Here is a 22806-nt window from a genome sequence, read left to right as displayed (position 1 = left end):
AAAATCTGTGTGTAACTTATGACTCCCCAAAAACTTGACTACTAATAGCCTACTTTTGACTGGAAGACTTGCCAATGCCATAGATAGTCAATTAGCACATATTTTGTATGTTATATGTATTATGTACTGTATTTTTACAATAAAATAAGCTAGCATAAAGAAAATGTTATGAAGGAAACCATAAGGAAGAGAAAATACATTTACAGTACTGTACTACATTTTTTTTTTAATTGCATAGGAGTAGACCAATGTGGTTTAAAACTGTGTTGTTCAAGGTCAACTATTTAACAGAGCTTTGTTTTCATAAATCATCTCTTCACCATGCTAGAGAATGTTGAAATCAAATGAGCCTCTACCAGATGTAGTTAGCAAAGAAGTGACTTAGAAAGAGTGATTTCAGGAGGCGGTCCTACACAAATGAATCTGTTTCCAGTGGTGGAGCCATCCTGGGCAGAAGTCCTTAGCAACTAACATGGTTTCACTATATAGGCCTCTTGTATCCAGATGCTCTATGACATTGGTCCTGGGAATTTCTTTATCCGGTCTGAAAACACCTTGACAAAGTCACAGGTAGAAGCAAAGACTAGTTTACAAGGTATTTATGAGTGAAGACAAGTTTCAAATGACATAATATCAAAAATTCATTCTTGCAATGGCAGGGTCATAGGGAAGTTCTATTTTTAATTTCTTGAGGAATCTCCATACTATTCTCCAAAGAGGCTGCACCAACTTGCATTCCCACCAATAGTGTAAGAGGGTTCACCTTTCTCCACATCCTCTCCAACACATGTTGTTTCCTGTCTTGCTAATTTTGGCCATTCTAACTGGTGTAAGGTGATATCTCAATGTGGTTTTAATTTGAATCTCCCTGATGGCTAGTGATGATGAACATTTTTTCATGTGTCTGATAGCCATTTGTATGTGTTTATTGGAGAAGTGTCTGGGTGTTTACCCCAAAGATACAGATGTAGTGAAAAGAAGGGCCATCTGTACCCCAATGTTTATAGCAGCAATGGCCACGGTCGCCAAACTATGGAAAGAACGAAGATGCCCTTCAACAGATGAATGGATAAGGAAGATGTGGTCCATATACACTATGGAGTATTATGCCTCCATCAGAAAAGACGAATACCCAACTTTTGTAGCAACATGGATGGGACTGGAAGAGATTATGCTGGGTGAAATAAGTCAGGCAGAGAGAGTCAATTATCATATGGTTTCACTTATTTGTGGAGCATAACAAAAAGCATGGAGGACATGGGGAGTTAGAGAGAAGGGGATTGGGGTAAACTGGAAGGGGAGGTGAATCATGAGAGACTATGGACTCTGAAAAACAATCTGAGGGGTTTGAAGTGGCAGAGGGTGGGAGGTCGGGGTACCAGGTGGTGGGTATTATAGAGGGCATGGATTGCATGGAGCACTGGGTATGGTGAAAAAATAATGATACTGTTATGCTGAAAATAAATTTTAAAAAATTCATTTTTTCTTATCTGTGTAGTCTTATTCTTTAACACTAATGGGGAGAGAAAGGGGCGATGAACTCAGTGTTAAAAAATGAAGTGATGTATCAAGTGATTAGAAGTATGAGAAAAGCTGTTGTCAGTCCATCCCAGAGCTGATATCACAGTGCCACGGACTATCTGTGCCATCTCTTGGAATTGCCACTTGTATGGATGCTATGAAATGTAAATGAGATTACATGGCAAAATTCTATGATCCCCACACGACCAGGTAAAAATCCATTATTGGAAGAATCGTGTGAACTTTCAGCGATCATTCCCAGGTGCAGCCTCTCCTCACATTTTACTAATTCTAAGCCTGTAAGACACTCCATGATGGATTCTGAGGGGCATTTTTATGAAGAATGACAGAGAAAGAGAACTTCCAATGCAATATCCATACTTTAGAAAATTAACAAAATAGCCCCAGCTGATGGGAAAATAGGAGGGAGATGCTATGCCTCCATCCAGTTGTCCACTTCCCCAACACAGTCCAGGGTTTGTGGTCAAGATAAAAAGAAAACAACAATAAAAAATAGTCACCTCTATGTATTGTTCCCAGTGATTTTAAAGGTAGGCTCTGTATTTTTCCAGTCCCTGCCCTAGCTTTGTGCTTGGATGTATGAGAGACAGAGAACAGTGGCCAAAAGATGTAGACCTTACATGTCAAGTGTTAGGTCGGAGAAGAGCTTCATGGTAACAATGTTTCCTGGAGTTGTCATCCCTCTTATAATCCATGAGTATCAGAGAACCAGGTGGTGGGTGGGAGATTCCAGCTTCTCAAAGGAAAGCACTGCTAGGTGGAGGTGGGTTTAGGGTTGTAATGGAAGCTAAACCTGGGAACAGGTCTGTACCATCACCTTACTGTTCAGCAGCAGGCCTGAAAAAGATTCTAACAACTTCTGAGTGGATAATGAACAGAAGCATATGATACTTGTACATCATGTCTTCTGGAAAGCACCAAGGACCAGAAAGAATCCTGTTCATTCAAAGATGAGAAACATATGAATTCATATAATGCTCATAAAATGGAAATGCAGTTACATACAGCAAAATGAAGGAGAGAATGCATCATCCCAATGGCTCACAAAAACCATCCTGCAATCAATCACTTTGGGCATTTTCAAAAACAGAGCTCGGCAGCATAGACACAGATGGGTTTTCCTGACCAGCAAAAGGCAGAGTCCTCCAACCAGTCCATCCTTTTAAGAACAGGAATGTGTGATCAGAAGCCACTGAAAGATTTTGAGTAAGAGAGAAATGATGTGAAGAGTTTCGTAAGAATGTAAGGACAGCTGCACAGAAGCAGACTTCCAGGGCTGGCTAGAAGACTCGTGTATTTTATCCACTTCTATGATGAAAGACAAGATGGTAAATCCAGCTGCCAAGATGCTTAGATGGTCTGGGGCTCAGGGTAGGGAATGAATAGGAAGGGATGTACTCTTGCTCTGGATAGTAAAAGAGATTTTTGAGGAGCTTAGAATCCAAAAGGAGAGTAAAAGTGGCTGATGGAGAAGGATGAAATGATTTTTGCATTAGGAACAAGCAAACAAACAAACAAAACAGAGCTTGGCATCCTTAATGGAAAGAAGATATAGCCTTACAGAACAGGTACAGACACCAGGATGACCGGCAAAACAACAGTAAGCAGAGAGAAGACAAAGCAGGGTAAGATGAGAAACAATCCCAAATAAATTAAATGTCTGATAGAAAAATCAAGATCTTCTTTGGATGACTAAATGGAGTAACCAACATTACAAAAAAAAAAAAATCAGAAGGAAGATGCAGCAGACACTATTGGTGCAGAAGAAACTGTATTCTCTACAAAGAGAGGTCACCTTTCATTCAGGTATCCACACCTTCAAGAAGTAGCCCTCTTCGCAGCTCAGGGGAAAATCCCTATGGTAATATCATTCCATTCAGTGTAATTGGTCAAGTAGAAGACACATGACTTAGTTAAACATAATGAGACTTATAGACAAGTCTTCTGGGGGCTTCTGAGAAGAGTTTGCTAATGAAGATGTCCACACACACATACACTACTAATGAAGATGTCCACACACTTTTCTTCTGGAAGATGAGGCTGTCTTACTAGCATGGGGGGACTAGTTCAAGATTAGAGCCCCCCCACACACACACTAGACTTGGCAGGCTTTTTGCTGGTTGGATTTAAAAGAATACTGATGTGCAGGACAAATGAGAAGCTCACCCAGAATAAAAAACAGCAAACCAAGTAAACATGCTCCTTTAAAATTTTCCTTCAGGGGCACCTGGGTGGCTCAGTCATTAAGTGTTTGCCTATAGCTCAGGTCATCTGCCATCAGCTCAGGTCATGATCCTAGTGTCCTCAGATTGAGCCTGGCATCAGGTTCCCTGCTCAGTGTGAAGCTTGCTTCTTTCTCCCATTCCCCCTGCTTGTATGTTCTCTCTCGCTCTCAGTCAAAAAATGAAATCTTTTTAAAAAATAAAATAAAATACAATTTTACTTAAAAATGTCCCTAATAAGCTGAAAAATTAATCAAGAGTAAAAATCAAAAATGAAAGAGCAGAAAGCTGAGGGTGAATATAGAAAAAAAATGTAAGCATATACAAGACTGGTTTTATTTTTTTTATTTTTTTAAAGATTTTTATTTATTTATTTGACAGAATGAGATCACAAGTAGGCAGAGAGGCAGACAGAGAGAGAGAGAGGAGGAAGCAGGCTCCCCGATGAGCAGAGAGTCCAATGCGGGGCTCAATCCCAGGACCCTGGGATCATGACCTGAGACGAAGGCAGAGGCTTTAACCCACGGAGCCACCCAGGCCCCTTATAGACTGGTTTTAAAGAATTGTGGTAAATAATATGATTCAGATACAAGAGGATATGTAATTGAATTAAAATTAATGTATTCATAATTAATTAAATCAAAGATTTACTAAAAATAGTATTCCACGTTCTATAACTAAAGACCAGGAAGTTAAGAGGTACTGGGAGTAAGCATAGTTTGCTAAATTCCTTGTTTATGAAGGAAAAGTCAAAATACACCTTTTGTATAAATTTTTCATCATAGAACTACAGTTGGGATAGTATTTTATAAAATATTAAAGGTAGCTCCTAAAGTAAGACCATATTATTATCTGCATGTTACAGTGGGAGGAAAAGGTACACAGAGATTAAAATCTTCCCTCAGAAGAAAAGATAAATATGTCATTCCTTTCAAGATAGGCAAGACTTTAACTTACTTTCTGTGAAACCCTTTCAACTGTGTCAAATATTTCTTGCTGTGTCCTGCTGATACAACCAGTTATCACTTTTTCCCTGCCCCTAAAACATTAAATCTTCACTTTTTAAAATGTATACCAGGGATTTAAGGGTAAGAGAATACACTCATTTCATATTCAGTTTTCAGAAGTTTAATTTGGATACATCTTAATGTGGATTTATGTTTTAAATCCATTTGGGATTCTCTCAGTTTCTTAAATGTGTGGGTTTATGTTTTTCACCAAATTTAGGATGTTTCCAGCCTTTATTCCTCCAAATACTTCTTCATTCTCACTCTTCCTCCTCACCTTCTGGGCCTCCAACAATAAAAGTGTTAGCAATTTGGTCATTGTCCCACATGTCCACTAGAATGTTCTTTTCTTTCTTTTGTTCATATTGATAAATTCTATTGATCTTCCTCAAGATTCTGATTTTTTTAAAAAAATAGATATGTGAAGAAATCTAATTAAAAATATATTTTCAAGACATTTTCCCTAAAAATTCATAGCGTACTTTTTTTCCCAGAGCTTTTCATGTAACTAGGTCCTTCTTATTTTTCAGATCCAGATTTAACTGTCACTTTTACAGGGAATTGTTCCAAGTTTACTTCTACTATGGGTTTTTTATTTTTTTGCACAATCTGTAATTATGTTGTTTATATATTTTAGTGGCTTATTTTCTGCATCCTCTCCTAAAAGCCGGTTCTAAATGCCAAGAACTACGTCTTGTTTGGTACTGATTTGCACAGAGCAGGCACTCAGAAAATACTATTTTGAATCAAAAGTGAAGAGATAAAATAGCTACACTGTGTATGTGCAAAGAGAAACAACTGTCATGGGTCACATATTCTAGCGAAGGGGTTCAAGTTAGACCAAAAAAAAAAAAAAAAAGATGATGCATGTGCTCACAACCTGGAGATTTTAAGATGGGTAAACCCTAAGGAGGGGATCCCATATGTGGCCCCTTTTTGCCTAGATATGCCTAGATAAAATAAATTTAACGGGTGTCTAAAGATTTTTGAAAATCAATTTCCATCTTAATTTCAGTCTAGTTCAGAGATACTGAAGAAGGTCTAGATGCATAAGGCACAACAAATTCCTTGAAAGCCTCTTTCTTCCACTCTTCCTTATTTTCTCCCTCTCCCCCTCTCATTCTGTTCCTTCCTTGCCCTTCTTCTCCCCTCATTCTCTCTCCTGTAAAAATAGCAGCTGTCCCCATATCTCCCCCACCATGCTGCCCCACTCCCAAACCCCCAACGTCCCCCCATCACACCAGCTGGCACCACAGGTTCCCTGTCCTTTCCTCTTGCCTCCCCTTCACATTATCATTTTTCTTCTTCTCTTGTCCTTGCTACTTTCCTGCTTCTTCACTCACCATTAGCCTGGTCTGATATTAAAAGCCAAGGAGCTAATTGATGAAGGCAGAATTCATCTTTGCTGATAAATTTGAAGAAGAGACCAAGTGGACTGAGGAAAAAGAAAGAATTCTCCCTCTGAGGGAAGGTGAGGGAAGAGGGGACTGTACAGGAGATAGACCCTGAAGAGTAAAACCAAGCCCCTGCACCACATCATAATGGCACTCAAGCATAAGCACAAGGTGCCAAATCAATGCCCATCCATTCCAAGACATTGCTTTTTCTCACATTACTATCTGATCCCTATTCTCCATCCATTTTTCCTCTCTGTTGCTTTTCCCTATGAGGTTTCATCAGGGTTTTCCCCCTAATGAATGATAACTGTGAGCTGGAGGCTGAAATAGAAAATTGTCTGTCATGTTATCATTTTGAAAAAGTCAAAGTTCATGAAGTTCAAATCAAAGTTCAATCATAGCCTAGAAATCTACCTACTGGATGAAGACAGCATTGACCTAGGTTGAAAGGAACTGGCTTTAGGCAAGGAGGTACAATGGTTAGGATCACAACTTGGGAGAATGCTGGATCTGCCTTGTCTCAGTTCTACCACTTAGCAGTGGTATGACCTCGAGTCAGACAGTGGACATCTCTGGTCCCAGTTTCAGAAAATAGAAATGATAGTATGATGTCTCCTAAGGTCTCTGTAAGGATTAAGTGAATATGAAGTGGTAAAATGATGCCTGACACGGTAATCACATTTGTCAAGTTTAGCTGCTGTTGAATTAGACATAGGCTGGCTGATCTTATCCCAGAAGACAGGGAGGCTTGGGTTCATGGAAGCTAAACAGGCTGAATAGAGTTGAGGCCAACATATATATCCCTAACCAAGCCCTTAACTAATATCCTCCACCAAGTACTAAACCCCTTTAAAGTAGTCTTTGCTTGTGTTTACATGTAAATAATTGCAGTGTGCTATTTGCACTCACAACAAACTCTGCAAAGTGTGGGGTTCAAAAGACACCCTGAGTTCTCCCCAAAGGACAGAGGTTGCTATACAAGCTCAGAGAAGAGGTCTGCACACTGAAAAATTCGGAGAGCCATCCTCCCAGGCGGGTTCAACCAATGAACCAATGGCCAGGATACTCGCAGAAAATGCTTTTTTTTCCCTGAGAGTTCCATAGAATTTAAAAATGAAGGGGGTTGGGGGAAGGCAAGTACAAAAGCTAAGAGGCACCAGTAAGGGGAGGCAATTGTGTTTTATTAATCCATGTGATTAATCCAGCATGCTAAGGAAGACTTTACAGAATCAAAATTTGTGTGGTTTCAATCCACACAGGTTAGAAAGCACCATTGCATTCACTTGTCAGTGCCTCCTCTGCTTTGTGCTTGAGTTGTATTCTTGAGTCTGGTAGGAACGAAGGAGAAAGAGCATTTATATGAGGACCAGCAGCACAGGCTCTTTGATAAATGTCCTTCTCCCCCTCCCTTTCTACAAGATGCTTCATAAATTTCCCAAGAAAAGCCTTGGGTTTATTTTTGCACTATTTCCCCTCAAAAGCCAAACAACTGGAAATTGCCCCAAATGCAGATTTCTGTCAACCCCCATGGGAAGTGTTTTCAGCAAGGAATGGGTGGATGGCAAATCCCACTCTGAGCTCTTGCAAGAAAGTGGTGAGAAAGGTACAGAGCATTTAAGGTTCCAGTGAGAGCCAGCATTTCTTCACCAGGGTAAGTGAAAGAGTCCTTTCAGAATCCAAGAGTTTCCTCACAAGTTTTAGCAGAAAAAGAATGAGAGTCTTTGACTATGGCAAAGAAAGAGCAAGAGAGTTTCAGGAAAACAGAGGAAGCTGTCTCTGCAAGACCCAGTCAGTTTCATCCACCTGGGGTTGGCTATGATGTGATTCTGCAAACTGACAGGAGATATGTTTGAAAAAACTAAGACATTTTGAGGCCATTTCCTCTCTTCATATTCTACCTGGGAAGAGGAGAAATGAGTCTTCTCCAGGAAGCCCTTGTGGTCTGTAATACAGGAGTCTCCAATCTTGGTGAGACTTTTCCAGACAATGTGTTGTGTTGAGGCTGATATTAACACAAACAGAAGGATATTATGGGGTAGTAAGCACAGAAACCTTCCCAAAGCACACCTAGGGACATGGGAAGTGCTTAGCTCTCAGTTCTGAAAAGAACATTTCCCCCAGTTCAGAGCTTTATTCTAAGTCACAAAGGAAACATCTATAAATAAGCCCACTTGAATGTCTGTGTCTGTTCAGGTCCATTAGACAGAACTATAGCCTTTGCTCACTTCTGCTCAGCTGATAAGAAAATGGGTTTAGCTTCCTTTTTCTCTTCTCTTCACACCACTTGGATTTGGTTCATGTAAAGCAAAACAAGCACTCTTACTTCCTTCTCATTATTTAAGTAATGTGTTTGTTGCTTTTATTTTTTTATTATGTTCAGTTAGCCAACATATTGTACATCATAAATGTTTGTTTAGTGTTTAATGATTCATTAGTTGCATATAACACCAGTGCTCATCCCAGCACATGTCCTTCTTAATACCCATCACCTGGTTACCCCATCACCCTCACTTCTGTAACCCTCAATTTGTTTCCTGGAGTCCAGAGTCTCTCATGGTTTGTCTCCTTCTCTGATTTCTTCCCATCCAGTTTTCCCTCCCTCCCCTGTGGTCCTCAGTGTGGTCCACCTGTCTGCTGAAGGAAGGTCCCAGTTTCTCACGCCAATCAGGACTCCAAAAGATCCTTCTTTGGCCGTTGCCATCATCCTGGGTCTGGACCTGACCTCATGATCACACCTAGGAGAGGAAAATTAAAGTTCCACTCATAATGTTAACTGGGGTGACAATCTCAAGTTTCTCATCATCCAGTAAGATAGTCTGAACTCATTCATGGAATGATGGAAGAGTTTCCTGCAGTGAGAGAGGCAAGCCTCAATATACAAACACTTTCCAATTTTCTATTCATGCCATATTTTTTTAAGGTCCTATTGGCCAAAACAAGTCACATAGCCAACTACAGATTCAAAGCATAAAGAAATGAATTCTACCTCTTCATTGGAGAATTGAAAAAAACACATTTCAAAGAGACATTTGGGGGTGAAATGAATTACTATGGTCCTTTTGTAATTTTGTCAATTTTCCTTAGTCATGTCATCAGAAGAGAAACTTGAAAAATCCCAGGCATGTGAGATCACTGATGTTATTCAAGAAGCAGTGGTTCGAGAGGCAGCATGGAGAAGCCATTTCAAGGGTGAAAGTAATTGCTCTAGACTGATTAAGACAGCAATCTCCAAAAGCTCCCAAACTTTGTGACTGAGTATGATAGAATTAAGGTCTTATTCTACTTCTTACTTTTCTCCCTAAAACAGGTCCTCACTCAGTAATTCTCCAGCCCAGTAAGTGACAGTACCATTGTCGAGTTGGTTCAAGCCAAAGAAATGAGAATCGTTCTGGATTCCTACCTGTCCCTTATTCCCATTTCCTAACCATCCACAGTCTTACTCGCTTTATCTGTCTACAATTTATTTCCAACATCCATCTATTCCCATCTTCACTGCCATGATGGCTATCTGCTTCCCCTTCATCTTTCACTTGGGACTTTTACTGTGGTCCCCTCATTGGTCTCCCTGATTCCTCACTTGTCCTCTTTATAATTATTGTCCAAACAACCACATTGGGATCATTTTAAAACATGTACCAGAAGATGGTATATCTCCACTTAAAATCTTCTATGGCCTCCCACTGTATTTAGAATAAAATCCAAAACTCCTGATGGTCACCTAAAAATGCTTTTTACAATATGGACCTTGTTTGAGTCTAATCTCAATTTATACAGCTCTCTTGTTTATTAACTATATTCTAGTCACACTGATCTCTTTTTTTTTTCTTTTCTGAACACATGAAATATACAAATCTTGGTAAATACACAAATCTAGGTAAAATCAAATTACATTACTTCCTTGCTTAAAAATAAATAAGTAAATAAGTAATCATTCTCCATTGCCAAGCAACCAAACCAAACTAGCTCGACGCTCCTCTGCTCCTAGGTGTCTAACCTTAATTGCTCCCCTTGCTATTTATAGGGTTCTGCCCTTGTCAAGATATGGCTCCCAGAACCAAGATACTGCTGCTCATTTGTCCTGCCTATGGCCAGGTGAGACCCTCATCTCTGGAAAAGTCTCTGCTCTCTTCATATCCCAATTCCTTGGTTCCCCCTCAATTCTAGCATGCTTAAAGACTTCATGTCCCCAAATTTAAGATGAATATCAGCATGGCAAGGAATTTAGAGCTATCAGAGCAAGCCATGTAGTTGTTTTAACCATGACACTTCTCAAAGTTATACCCATTCTCTCAACCATCAGATCCTAGTATACTGACTCTTGAAGCCACACATTTTTGCGATACTGATAGTGGCAATTACTTTCCATTCTTCCATTGTATTTCAAAAAGAATTAAGGGGTTGGCATTGAATTACATTAGCTGGCTGAAACGAATCCTAAATTACTCTTTCTCTGTAAAACTAACAAAAGTGGACTGGATCAAAATTTTCAGTAATTTTTAATACAAGCCATCAAGGCTGAGAAATCCTAATTATTTCATTGAGGTTTTTGGCAGGGGAGGGAGAATCAGTAGGGTCTATCAAAGAAAACCAGCTAAAGTATATTCATACAATATGTTACTCTGAAGTTGCAAGAAAAATGGAAGAGGAAACTCTCAGTGTACTACTGTGTATAGAGCCCCAAGTTAACGTGTTCAATAAGACAGCAAAGTCCAGAATGTTGCTACTAATCCACACACTTCTATTTGCTCACAGACACACTTTTATTTGCTTAGAGAAAATGTGGATGGATTGCCAAGAAACCAGAAAATGCAGCTTCCTATGGGGGAGGGGGAATGAGGCAGATTGAAGCAAGGGTGGGAACAAGACTTTTCACTATAAACCTCTTTTGAGCCATATGAATGAATTCCACTACCACCACCACCACCACCCCACCAACACAAACATGGTTTCCTAACTTCTGTTAAAAAAAAAAAAAAAAAAAAAAGATGAAGAAGAAGAAAAAGAAGAGTTTATGTGGAGATCACAGGGTGACAGGATCCCATTTAAACCACATTACTCCAGAACTTTGGAAATATAAAATCAACAAAACCTTTCAAACAGTCCTGATATCTATATATATGCAACAAACTTGATTGCTAAATAAATATAAGTAAATAAATAAATACATTCTAAAATAAGACATTCTCCAAATGAGAGTGTAGCAGTTATCAGCTTTATCAATCGCCTTAAAAACTTTTTTTCTCTTAGTTAAGACATATAAATTCATTTATCTTTTCAAGTTAGTGAAATGGTACAAAATTTTCATAATAGTTTATTGTGACAGCACTGTATAGAATGTAATTAATGCAACCACTTATTATTTTGGTTTGACACAAAATAATACTTTTTGCTTGTCCTGTATCAATTTATTTTGGGAAACTATGCTTCCCCTTCTCCTTCCCCCTACCCCTCACACACACACACACACACACACACACACGATTTTGTGTAATTTAAATGCAGCTGTCAGAGTTAAATGCTGGGGTAGCAAACGTTGACTGCTGTGCTCTATTCTCCCACACGCCCTGATTGTTCCAGGAATGAACAGGAGACTCAGATCTGACCAAGCAGAGTCAATGGATAGGAGGTGGGGACTGTTAAAGATGCCGAGCAAAAGAGGATTTCTCTATTTTTGAACTGACAAGTTCTAAGAATCATATAAACCTGTAGCTGACAAGATCCATTACTGCTATCCATTAGCATTCTCAAAATGAGAATTTTATCAATATGGACATTTTTTTAAAAAGAAAAAGAAAATCATGATAATATCAGTGAACAGTGGATCCAGCCATGCTCTGAGCCAGTCTGTCCCATGGATTTACCAACTTCACAAGCCAATGAAATCTTTACTGTTGCTACTTTGTAACATATTTCAAGTGTTCTTCAATAAAGTCTTTATTCTTTTACCTGTACATATTTTAGAGCTTCTTTAGAAACTCTGGTCTTTCTTGACATTATTTCTTAATTTACCTGGAAAATGTAGAAAACATAAACTTCTAAGTTTAAGAGATTCAGAAAAATTCTTCATGTGACCAGTGAATCTGGAGCAAGGTAAGGCAGCTCTTTCATGAAGAGGGCTGGGCTATAAGGTAAAGGGAAAAATACACAAAATAAAATTGGTCTATGGTTCCAAAAATAATCCATGCCACCTGTCATGCTTACTTCCATAAATGAAATATTATTTTAAAATATTCCTTATTTTTTAAATAAGATAATCCTGATAGTAACTGCAATTGACTCCAGGTACCTACATATGCACATCCTTCCCATATATTTCATTAAAGGGGCTAATTAGCTTATTTATCTGTTCATTCAACAAATTTTTATTGAGTTACACTATATGCTGGATGTTGTTCCAGAAACTGGGGATATAACAGATGAAATCTCTGTCCTTATGAAATTGACATGTTAAGTGAAGGTGACATAAAAATAAATAAATACATCTATAATATATCAGGTGGCAATTTTTTTACTCCTAAAAAGAAAAATAAGACAAGATAAGGGGAATTGAAAATGTTGAGGATAATGTACCAATTTATATACATAAATAAGAGATGCCTTCTTGGACTGGGTAACTTTAAAGCAAAGATTTGAAAGCAGAGATGTCATAGCCATGTGATATCCTGATGTGGGTAATTCTGAGTACAGTTACTGGAAACATAGGGCATAGAGAAGGATGCCAGAAGATTGAAGCAGGGCAAGCTTTGAAGTTGAGCTTTGTCTCCTTGAAATAATAAATAAAAAATAAAAGGGGAAAATAAAGAGAAGAAAGATGCAAAGATATTGGATAATTAATAGGAGCAAGGTCATAAATTAGGATGGCCTGATTCAATTTGAAATTAAACAATTCAACAAACATGTAATCAGCACCAACTGCCCACTAGCATTTGTGCATAATGTTGATTGTTTGGATATGATTGGATATTACTGTTTGGATCAATATATGTTTAAGGTGGTGTTAGTTCACTGGGTCTATAAGACCAAACAACCCTTGCATGAGGAATGGGATCTTTCCTGAAGGCTGAGATTTTCATCCCACAGCCATATTCCCCCAGCTCCAGCCATTCCCTGTGGAAAAGGCTTGCTTCTCAAGCCAGAAACTTGAAGCGGAGAGGGAGGGTCTTAAGACGGAACAGAGGAGGAACTCTTCCTTGGCCATGACTACAGACCAAGGAGGCAGGACAGACCTACTGGGATGAAACTTAAGAGGACACACAATATGTTAAAAGGTGGAATGAGAGCCAGGAACCCAGTGCCTCAGGCCAGCTGCACCAGCAACAGGATGTGGGAGATAAACTGAGTCAAGGTCAGACACCTGTACTTGGAAGTCTCCACTGCTGCCAGCCTTTGCTTTATCTCTAGAGGTATTTGTTCCATCTTAAGTAAACTCTTTTTGAAAATATCTCAGATGAGCGAAGAGAAGTGAAAGGGAGGGGCTTGCTACACTTTAAAGGGAGGAGGTGGCTCAGAGGTGACAGTAAGAGACCTTGAGAGAACATGAAGTGAGAGAAAACTTTGAGTGGCTAAGTGAATGCCGCTAACTACCCCAGCCCATCTGCCCTTGGAGAAACCTTGGAGCTAAAGGTTCAGAGCAGGGACTATCCAACAAGGAAGGCTATATGTGGAAAACCCACCCCCACTCCTCTCCACACATAGGAGCTGGACAATTTACCCTTTACTCCTCAGTGTCTACCTCTGCAAAAGGGGGCTAATATTACCTCATAAAAACCATCAACCATGTTCTGTTGACAAAAAATTAACGTACCAAGGCTATGTAAATAAGTCAGCGCTGAAGATGGGTCTCAAATCTACTCTTCCCCACTCCCGACTCTGTGTTCTTAACCCCACACGGTCCTGCTTCCCCATATCATTGGCACAACCAGGATTCCAGACATCCAAACCAGAACCTGGAAAGACACCCTGGCCTCCTCCTACCTTCTTCACCCCCAGATCCACTCATAACCAAATCCTGTCAGCCCCCCCATCTCAATGTCCTTCAGACTCATCCCCTGCTACAGTTCCCACCATTCACCTCAGTGGAATTCCCTTTTCACCTTCTCTTCCTAAAATCCAATAGAATAAATACAATAATAGACAATAACATTCACCTTCTTAACTGTTCAATGGTTTCCCATCGACTAATTGATGGCTCTCAAACTTTATTGTGCATAGAAATCACCTGGGGAACATGTTAAAATGAAGATTTTTGACTCAAAAATTTGAGAGGGGGGCCCAGGAATGGGCACAGTTCATAAGCATCATACACATGAGTGATAAAAGTAATATGTAAATGTTTCTTATTCAAAGTAAATCCATAGACTACGATTGGGGAGTTGGTTAGAAATGGAGATTCTGTGGCCTGGCTTTAGTCAGTCCTACTCAAATTTTAACAGAGTCCTCAGCTGATTTGAATGCATGTCAAAGATGTAGATGACACTTTGATCTAAAGAATAAATCATTTGCCATGGTATAGGAGGCTGGTCATAACCAGAATTCTTGCTGTGATCTAAGCTTGACAAACTGGGGAAACTGAGGCACAAAAAAGCAACTGTCTTCTTCATCTTGGTCTCTCCAGTGCCTAGCACACTCTCTGCTACATAAGACATGCTGCTTTGTTGATATAGGCGGAGTCAAAGTGAACCACTTCAGTGTGTAGTTTAAAACACATTTTGTACAGCATGACTTTCATACGGTATCTTCAAGGTATGATTTAACTGAAGTGAAAAAGAATGGATGGAGAAAAGATGGTCAGAGTCATATATTTTACTCCTTATATTTTATATTTTACTCCTTATATATTTTACTCCTTAAATTTTTTTAAGGATATATTTTACTCCTTAAAACACTGAACATGTTATCATTGGGCAGGGGAAGGGGGGACTTAGTCCTGTCTGTGCAGTCCTCACTGTTCGCAGTTGATTTACTGCCTGAAGTCAAATCCACGCTCTATATATTAAAGCACAACCCCCACCATTTTTTTGTTTTGTTTTGTTTAAGAAGAGCAAACTTTCGTCACAAAGATACAAGAACAGTCAATATTGATCTTCTTGACGGATGGCGCACCTCACGCCACAGGCCACTCAAGCATCTCCTCATTACCACCCAGCCCTCCCTTTTGTGGGGAAATAATGCCAAGTGGCCTCCTATGCGATCGGCTGCAGATTGCAAATATTTAAAAGAAATAAATTTCTCTGAATGAAAAGCACCTTTCTTTGTTCTCCAACCTCCTCTCCTCCTAAGTCATGTTGATTTTAGGGCTGTGCATACGGCCAGCACCTGTACTTTTCAATTGTTTGCTTGCCAACATCACCGTGGCTTTCTTGCTTGGGTTTAGGAACCATTCTAAGTACAGTAGCCAATGACGGTGTATTTTCTTTCTCTCTTGGCAATCTGCAGGGGAAGCACCAGCTTCAGGATACCTAGCAGCAATTGTAATGAGGGGACATAAGAAGAGAAGGACAGAAATTGGAGCTTCTCTGACTGAACACGGTCCCCATGGGATAATGAAAATAGATCACCTCTGCAGTCCAGAAAGAACGGTTTGGATTTCCTCACGAAACTTATTCTTTGACAGAGAGTTCTTCAATTTGACTTGGGAAAATCCAGAATCATTCTTTAACCGACCCTGAAGACCCACAACAAGAAATAAGGGTGGGATTTCAGCAACAGGAAATTCAAATTGTGATTGAAGGCAGCCACTTAGAAGATCACCCCCAGGGTCTGAACATAAATATGGAATAAAACGATCATTTCTTCTACATGAAGCATTACCCACTATTTGGTGAAGTAGGATCATGCCCTGTGTGATCTTGATCTTTGCTCTTAATCTCTTCCCACTGAACATTAGTGTGAAAAGAAATGCAGCCAGGCATGGTGACCGTCCAGTGCAGGTGGCAAATGAGTGCAGGGACAAAAATGGTCTATGTGGAAAGCTTCAGTCCTTTCTCTAACCCAAAGCAGATGTCTCCTCCAAAAAAAAGGGTTACAGCCTCTATGACCACCACCACTGGGGAAGGGTTGTGTGCCTTTTCAGCCCCTATATTCTTTGATTCTACTTCCAGGACCAAGTATTTAGACATCTATGTGACTCCAAATCATGATGCCTTTGATTTACATGTGTGTCTCCCCCCAGACTCCCAGACTTCAGGGATAAAGCAAATGCCCACATCCGAGCACAACAGTGCATTACATTCTGTTGGCTACAGGGATTGAGATTCAGAACCAGTATCACGAGATTTTTGTTGAGACTTCCGGGTTCAAGGTTTGACGGTGAGAGTACAGAGTCTGGGGTTGCCACAGTCACCTCACCGACGTGGCACCTTACCAACGTGGCAAGCACAAGTTGCCTTTGAATTGCTTTTTGGATAAAACGACTTGAGTTGGGTGAACTAAAACCTCTTCCTGCTCTGACTGGTGCCCGGGGACATGTATTAGTGACATGAGGATTTAAAATGCAGTCTGCGGTCATGGAATGGTTTCTTTCACTCTGGGTTAAACTGATTAATTCTGATAAAGATGGTACTGATACTGGAAAAGATGATGCCCACTTTGCCTTAGTTGGCATCATTCTCCAATTAGCTAAGTCTGAAAATCCTAGGTACTTTCCTTATCCTCGAAATGAAAAATATGATACTTGCTACAAACACAACTAAAAGAAAGAGGTATTCTGCTTTTGTTAACATATGTAGTAAGCCACAGAGTAAGGAGCTAAAACCAACCTCCCTAATTGCACTGAGTTAGGATGATCTTCCTGAAATTGCATAACAAATGTTTTGAATTATATGAAAATGATTAAGCCACCTTCGGTTTCTTGTAAGACCTCCACAAGTGACAGAAATATCAGAGGAAACATGGAAATACTGTTGTATAAATTTAAGTTCAAAATTAAATTCAGATTTACACAAAACAAATGTGTATGAAGAGTTAAATATTTTTTAAAATATTGCCTGCAAAAATCTTCAACTCTAGATGTACTAAAATTTACATTTCAAAACAATTTATCATAAATGTATCCCAATGTTGTCACTGTCTATAAAAATACTCTTAACAGCTTGAGAAACATTTGCATCAGCAGAAAGATTCTTCTGAAAATTAAAAATCATAAAAAAATTATTTGCAATCTTGGCTACCCATTGATATTTAATAGTAAGGCACTAAAATGCAGCCTGCAAACTGGGTTCCCTAGAGCAAGGCTTGTTGACTACTGGGCTTCATTGTAGCAACACGCAGTGACCCTGCCTTTCCCATGACAGATCCCTCAATGTCAGAATGTGAAGGGCTTTTCTCTGCCTTCTCTGCAGAAGAATGCTCCAAATACCAGCCCAGGAAATACTTACCTGGCTGACAAAATTCTGGGAATAGAACAGGGAAAAGGGTCTGAAGTTCCCACAAGACTACCACCTAAAATTTCAAGAAACCCCTGTTTGGAGATTCCACATCATCTCTGAGTCCAGTGACCCTGTGTTGACAGCCTCTCTAGTTTAATTTTGCCAGACAATAAATCCTTGTCTTGACTCTACAGGGTGAGCCAAGGAAAAATGGAGCTCTGAACCAAACTATCGCTGGCCCTTTATTTTAGGCCCTGTGCCTGTTATGAAAAACCTTCAAGTTCCAGGTTTCTTGGGAGTAGAATGAATTGATTCACTTCTCCTTGTAGCATCCCTGTGTAGACTTGTGTTGGGAATCACTCCTTCTGTTAGGTCAGTGACCACATTTTAACCAATTTGACAGCTTTCAAAAGAACTGTTGAAATTGCTCACTCAATGTTATCTCCTCTCTTTTTTTTTTTTTTTTTAACCTTGTGGGTGAATGCATTTTGTCTTAAAGCAGTGCTTCCCAATCATTTTCAAAATCACATGAGACAAAAAATACATAACATTTGTAGGGAGCAATGGGGTAAATGGATAAGACTATTCAAGGCCAAGGCAACTGGTCTGACTTTACCTGCTATCCTACCCTTCACAACACTACCGAGAGGACTAAATCGATTAATATCTCAGCCTACCTGTGACCCATTTGCAACATACCACTTGGGAGGCTTTGTTCTGTTGTTGAATCTGAAGGGTCTGGGGAAAGGGAGAGGAGAGATGTCATCAGTCTACCATGTTTAACCAGCTACGACTCACTGCTCACTCTTCTATATTGTCTAGGTTAGATGATGTTTCACCCCCCATGTCTTGGTCCCAGAGTATCCTTCCAGCTGATCTAAATGGTATCTTTCTTTCTATTTTCTTTTTTTTAAAGATTTTATTTATTTATTTGACAGACAGAGATCACAAGTAGGCCGAGAGGCAGGCAGAGAGAACGGGGGAAACAGGCTCCCCGCTGAGCAGAGAGCCCAATGTGGGGCTCTATCCCAGGACTCTGGGATCATGACCTGAGCTGAAGGCAGAGGCTTTAACCCACTGAGCCACCCAGGCGCCCCTAAATGGTATCTTTCTGATACTTCTTACCAGGAACACCAGAGGCTCTAAAGGCTTCTCTATGATTGCTATCCCTGGAAGTAGTAAAGACCCCAATATCTCCACAAGTACCGAGCTCCACGATGACTCTTAAGTACAGGAACCTGAACTCTAGACACATCCAACTAGGTCCCTGAACACTGGAGAAAGAGTCCTATCTATCCCAGCCAATGAGACAGAACTGCAAAGAAGACAAAGGAAATAAACTAAAAGAAGCTAACATACATTTTGATGGGACAGTTCAACCAGTACTCAAGATCGTGGAATTTGGAATTGATAATACCTGCACTGAAAGTCTGCCTCCACCCCTTACCAGATACGTGATCCTAGGAAAATTATTCTAGCTCTCTAAGTTTCAATATCCTCATTTGGAAAACAGATTGAAGAGTAATTCCCGTTGCCCTGAATGTTTAAGTGAGAAAGCAGTCGCAAAGTGCCTAGCACAGAGAAAATATTAATGAGGGTTGAAAGGAAAAAGATAATATTCACAAAGAAGAAAAGATAGGGCCTTATAAAAAATACCATTAAACAAAGAATAAAAGGAATTAGGGCCACAGTTTACAAACACACCGATACTTAGGCCCCCACCATCTGCATAGAAGCAACATATATATAAAGATATACTATTTATAATATAGGACATATGTATAAATAGACTTGTGTGATGTATACATGTGTATATGTACATTTGTCAATAGCATCTGAGATCCTTACATGCAATGTACATTACAAGCAGTTCTAGGAATTAGCATCTTGATGTTGTTTTCCAGGAAAAGAACAAAGTTATCATCTCCACTTAGTTACTAATTAGCCCTTCAAATGGGTCAGGCATCCTTGCCTACTGTTCGCCTTCTTTTAACAAGTGCATAAACAAAAGTACAGCTGATGTCTTATTCTATCATCTGTTTTGCTCAGAAGCTAGTCCACGCACAATTCTATGTAGCAAAGAGAGCCCAATGTGAATATTTAAAATTAATACATCCAGACCATCACACCCTTATAACTATGGACCAAATTTGCAAAAAGAAAAAAAAATACTAAAGTGAAAGAGAATAAATAAAAAGGTCAACACCTCCTTGACAGCTGTGGGTACATATATTACTAAATGTAAAGGTGTTACTTCTAAAGAAAACATAAACTGAAGTTCCTTTCAGGTTCTCCTTAGTGTTGAGGTTCAGATTGTACTTGGACAAAGGAATCATAATTCAATTATCCAAAGATTTATTACAAAACACTTTGCCCACACTGGATATTTTGATGTGTAAACATCAGAGTATTACACTCCCTCTATCCCAGGCTTCACATTTCAGATTTCATTAGCCAATAAAGCCAGGTTTATTTATAATAAAGTTAAGCCCTTCAAACCACTGACCATGGAAACCAGATTTTGAAATAATTCAGATTTGTGTTTCTGTTCTTTCTAATTAAGGGTAATATCGGGAAGCACAGACAGTGGGTAGCATTGTTCGAGCACCATGGATTTAAGCAAGAAAATCTGATTATCAGCTCATGTCAGAAGCCAAGCGATAATGCAGCTTAGCATTCGTTTGGGCTTTTTCTTTGGCCAAAAGATAATTACCGTTCGTGAGGCCTTACGTAAGTGTATCTAATATCTAAGGCCCTAAAATTTATGAATAGCAAAGACACACAATAGGCAAAGAAGAATTACTGTATTTATTATTTCTATGGCTTGTTCCACCATGATAATTTCATTATCTAGCAAAGTCAAACCTCTAAAATCAAAGTATAATTTCTTAAAGAACAAGAAGTTAAATATGCTGGCAAGGTTTTCTGCCCAATTTCCTCTGGTGAAAGTTATTTCTAACAAATAAGAAGTAGACCAGCCAGAATTCTAATAGGAAATTTACCAAAGGGGATTCAGAGTTACCTATTGAGGTCATTGCAAAAACAGATGCTAAGCTTCTACAATAAGGTATTTTTTCTTTCATAAAGTATTATTTCTTAATCCTGTGCTGTTGAAAATAAATGCAATGCTTCCCACCAAACATTATCGAAAATCTGAAGATTGAAAAGCACTTCTTGGCAAAGATAATGGTGTCAGAGTGAGCACTGCTGTACTAATGCAAACAAGCAACTTGAGTATATATCATGAAGAATAAATTTTGGGAATTCAGAGGGGAAAAGTTATTTTGAACTAGGGGTTAGAAGTTTGATATATAATAGCAGATCTAATTAGAAGGAGGAAAAGAAACTGAAGTTGTGATATTTCTAAAATAAGAGTGTTGAGATCCTCCCAAAAAAACATAGAGAAGCACCTGTTTTTAGAAGGGAAAGATGGCATGATTGTCCTTAACTCTAGATTTTTTATTCTTTTAGGAATAACTTTTGTTATTAATCTGCTATTCATCATATAGCAGTAACAACAAACCCTTGAGCACTATGTATAGACCAGGCATTGTTATAAACACTTCAGACCTGTGAATTCATCAGATGGTAACCCAATAAAATCAGTACTTTCCTCTCCCCATTTTACAGAGGAGGAAAATGAGTCACACAGAAATTCAAATAACTGTCCAAATGGCTTTCTCTACCCCAAACTTAAATATATGTAAGATTATCAATTTTATTCATCTTCATAACTTGATTTGGTTTTAGATCTCAAACTTCTAATCTTTAGCTCAAATCATTTTCCCCTGGCATGTCCAGAATTTATTCTATGAAGTCTATTCTCAGGCTACTTGTGTTACAACAGTGCTTACTCTGACATCATCCTGAAGCAAAAGGTTCATTAAGACTGGTCAACATAGGGGCGCCTGGGTGGCTCAGTGGGTTAAGCCTCTGCCTTCAGCTTAAGTCATGGTCTCAGTGTCCTGGGATCAAGCCCCACATCGGGCTCTCTGCTCAGCGGGGAGCCTGCTTCCCTTCCTCTCTCCCTCTGCCTGCTTCTGCCTACCTGTAATCTCTGTCTGTCAAAAAAAAAAAAAAAAAAAAAAAAAAGACTGGTCAGCATAGCTCCACTGCTGTCTCAGGCACTAACAATGAGCTCTCCAGCCTTGGATACATTGGGTTATTGAACACTACATCAAAAACTAATGATGTACTATATGTTGGCTAATTGAACATTAAAGAGAGAGAGAGAGAAGTCAAATGGGAACAGCAGAAGTAGGAGAAAGGGTGACACAGAACCTGATGGAAGAAGATGAGGATCAGAGCCTAGGCATGGCAGCCCTACACACTCCTGCTTGCAGCTTCACTGATACACCAGTGAGGAGGAACTGGTGCTTCAGGCCAAGTCTATCCTGTGCTTCTTTATCTTCTATATTTGCTTTGATGACTTTTTGACTGATTCCCCATGCCTTAACTTTCCTCTTGCATTTTTCTTATGTTTTATTCTTGCCTTACATTCTGGAATACGTTCCTCAACTTCTTCTTGCAGTATTCTGTTAAACTATTTACTTTTAACAAGCATATATTTGAGTCCATGAACAGTTTCTGTTTGTTGAGGGCTTCTTTTTCAAGGACACAGCTGTTCTTATTTCATGGATTCTCTCAGAATTCCCCAGAAGGCACTAATTAGATATCATCTTCTGGCTTCTGAATTATATCTGTTTTTTCCAATGCCAATTTCTCTATTGGGTCTTCTTGGTTATTTTTGTGCAATTGGTTTCCCTTAAGTATTGGCCATCTTTGGTACAGGCATACCTCTTTTTATAGCATTTTCTTTATTGTGCTTCACAGATATTGCATTTTTTACAAATTGAAAATTCCTGGCGACCCTGCATAGAGAACATCTATCAGCACCTTTTTCCCAACAGCATTTGCTCACTTGGTGCATCTGTGTCACATTTTGGTAATTCTTACAATATTTCAAACTTTTTCATTATTCTTATATTTGTTATGGTGATCTGTGATTGATGATTACTACTTGCTAAAAGCTCAGAGGATGGTTAGCATTTTTTAACAATAAAGTATAGTTTAATTAATCTATATATGTGTTGGATTTTTAAGACATGATGTTATTGCACACTTAGTAGAGTATAGTAGAGTATAAACAACTTTTAGAAGCAACAAAAAACAATACAAATTTATTTGACTGACTCTTTTGTGGTTTTCACTTTATTGCAATGGTCTAGGACCAAATCCACAATATCTACAAGGTATGCCTATATTATGAATA

The 22806-nt window shown here is 39.1% G+C and overlaps 1 protein-coding gene across 17 annotated transcripts in view; it reads right to left on the bottom strand.

Moving 5' to 3' along the window:
• LOC309868924 (uncharacterized protein C12orf42) overlaps positions 1 to 22806 on the bottom strand; it is a 151683-nt gene that overhangs the window by 47948 nt on the left and 80929 nt on the right. For 5 of the 17 annotated variants that reach the window (XM_082739114.1, XM_082739111.1, XM_082739112.1 and 2 more), the window contains one exon: positions 18234 to 18272. The exons of 3 other annotated variants lie outside the window; for them this stretch is intronic. In XM_082739114.1, coding sequence (XP_082595240.1) covers positions 18234 to 18272 — 39 coding nt within the window. 9 more of the 17 variants (XM_082739107.1, XM_082739110.1, XM_082739116.1 and 6 more) reach the window with 7 other exon arrangements.

The sequence above is a fragment of the Mustela nivalis genome (genome assembly GCF_964662115.1).
Source record: "Mustela nivalis genome assembly, chromosome: 7".
Classification (NCBI taxonomy): Eukaryota; Metazoa; Chordata; class Mammalia; order Carnivora; family Mustelidae; genus Mustela; species Mustela nivalis.
Note: the sequence above shows the minus strand (reverse complement) of the source record. Positions and strands in the feature narration are given on the sequence as shown.